The following is a 1,085-nucleotide window of genomic DNA, read 5'->3' as shown; positions in this document are numbered from 1 at the left end:
ATGTGTTTATTGAAAGACTTCTCACTGAAATAAATATTAAAATTAAATTTACTTAGAATATACTTTTCAATTTTAGTTAGCCGAGACTCTTGATTTCATAAACAGATAATATCCAGATGCATCTAAATATAAAATTTAGTTGCATGGTTATGTACTTTTTTTATTTTATTTTATTTGAAGCCATCACCTTCAGGCTAGAGCCTTTGGTGTGGGGGGTTAGGCAAGACCCTACCATATCTATATATAAACAAAAGAGTACAAAATAGAGGGGGACGACCTTACCTAGGTTCCCATTAATCCGAGCTATAAAATCAGCTTACAAAAAAAATGCATTTATCATATCTTCTTCCCATTGAAGGAAGTTGCCATCTATTTAGTTGAAATAGCCCCTTAGCCTCTCTTGGCATCTGTTGGAGAAAGTGATAGAAGGTGTCAGTTCCACTAGAAGATGCTAACTTACCAAGGAATTCCGCCACTTGATTTGCTTCTCTCAAGCAATGAGAAATCTGTACAGTAACGTCTCTGAGAGCATGAGTAGTATCCATTATAATGTTATTTAATTTAAGGTTGTTGGTTCCCCTATTGAGCAGCATATTGGCAATAACCATGGAATCCAATTCAATATGAATCGTGCTTAACCCATGTTGAGTGCACCATTTAGTGCCAAAGTTGGCCGCCATTGCTTCAGCTTGATTGTTACTGCTATAGTGCACAGGGAAAGAAAATGCCATCAGGAATTCTCCATCACTGTCCCTGACAACACCTTCGATGCCAGCATTTCTATTTTCTCTAATAAAGCTTTCATATGTATTGAGTTTGATCATCCCCGCCATAGGCTTATTCCAAGTGACTTGCTTGATATTCACTGTATATTGAAATCTTTCAATCACATTACAAATTCTTGGCCATGTACCTGTTACATTATAGCTGGGATAGGTAATTTGAAGGGTTGCTTGAATGTGCCAGATGGTTTGAAATTCCATCCTACTTTTGTAGAATTGTTTTTGCTCCCCATATTTATATGTCATCCAGCTTTTCCAAAGTTCCCAGCAGATGACCACTAGGGCAATCTGTAATAGAAGCTT

At 36.9% G+C, this 1,085-nt stretch overlaps 1 protein-coding gene across 1 annotated transcript; it reads right to left on the bottom strand.

Annotated features, from left to right (window-relative positions):
- Positions 1-311: 311 nt before the first annotated feature.
- LOC138904620 (uncharacterized) lies at positions 312-833 on the bottom strand. Its single transcript, XM_070193124.1, has one exon. It carries the CDS (start codon positions 831-833, stop codon positions 312-314), a length of 522 nt encoding a protein of 173 aa, XP_070049225.1.
- Between the last annotated feature and the right edge of the window lie 252 nt (positions 834-1,085).

The sequence above is a fragment of the Nicotiana tomentosiformis genome, chromosome 2, assembly GCF_000390325.3.
Source record: "Nicotiana tomentosiformis chromosome 2, ASM39032v3, whole genome shotgun sequence".
In the NCBI taxonomy this organism is placed as follows: Eukaryota; Viridiplantae; Streptophyta; class Magnoliopsida; order Solanales; family Solanaceae; genus Nicotiana; species Nicotiana tomentosiformis.
This window is presented reverse-complemented; position numbering and strand designations above follow the sequence as displayed.

What these genes read in the sequence shown, in the direction of transcription:
- LOC138904620 (XM_070193124.1), bottom strand. Translation starts at nt 833, where the DNA reads ATGGCGGGGATGATCAAACTCAATACATATGAAAGCTTTATTAGAGAA.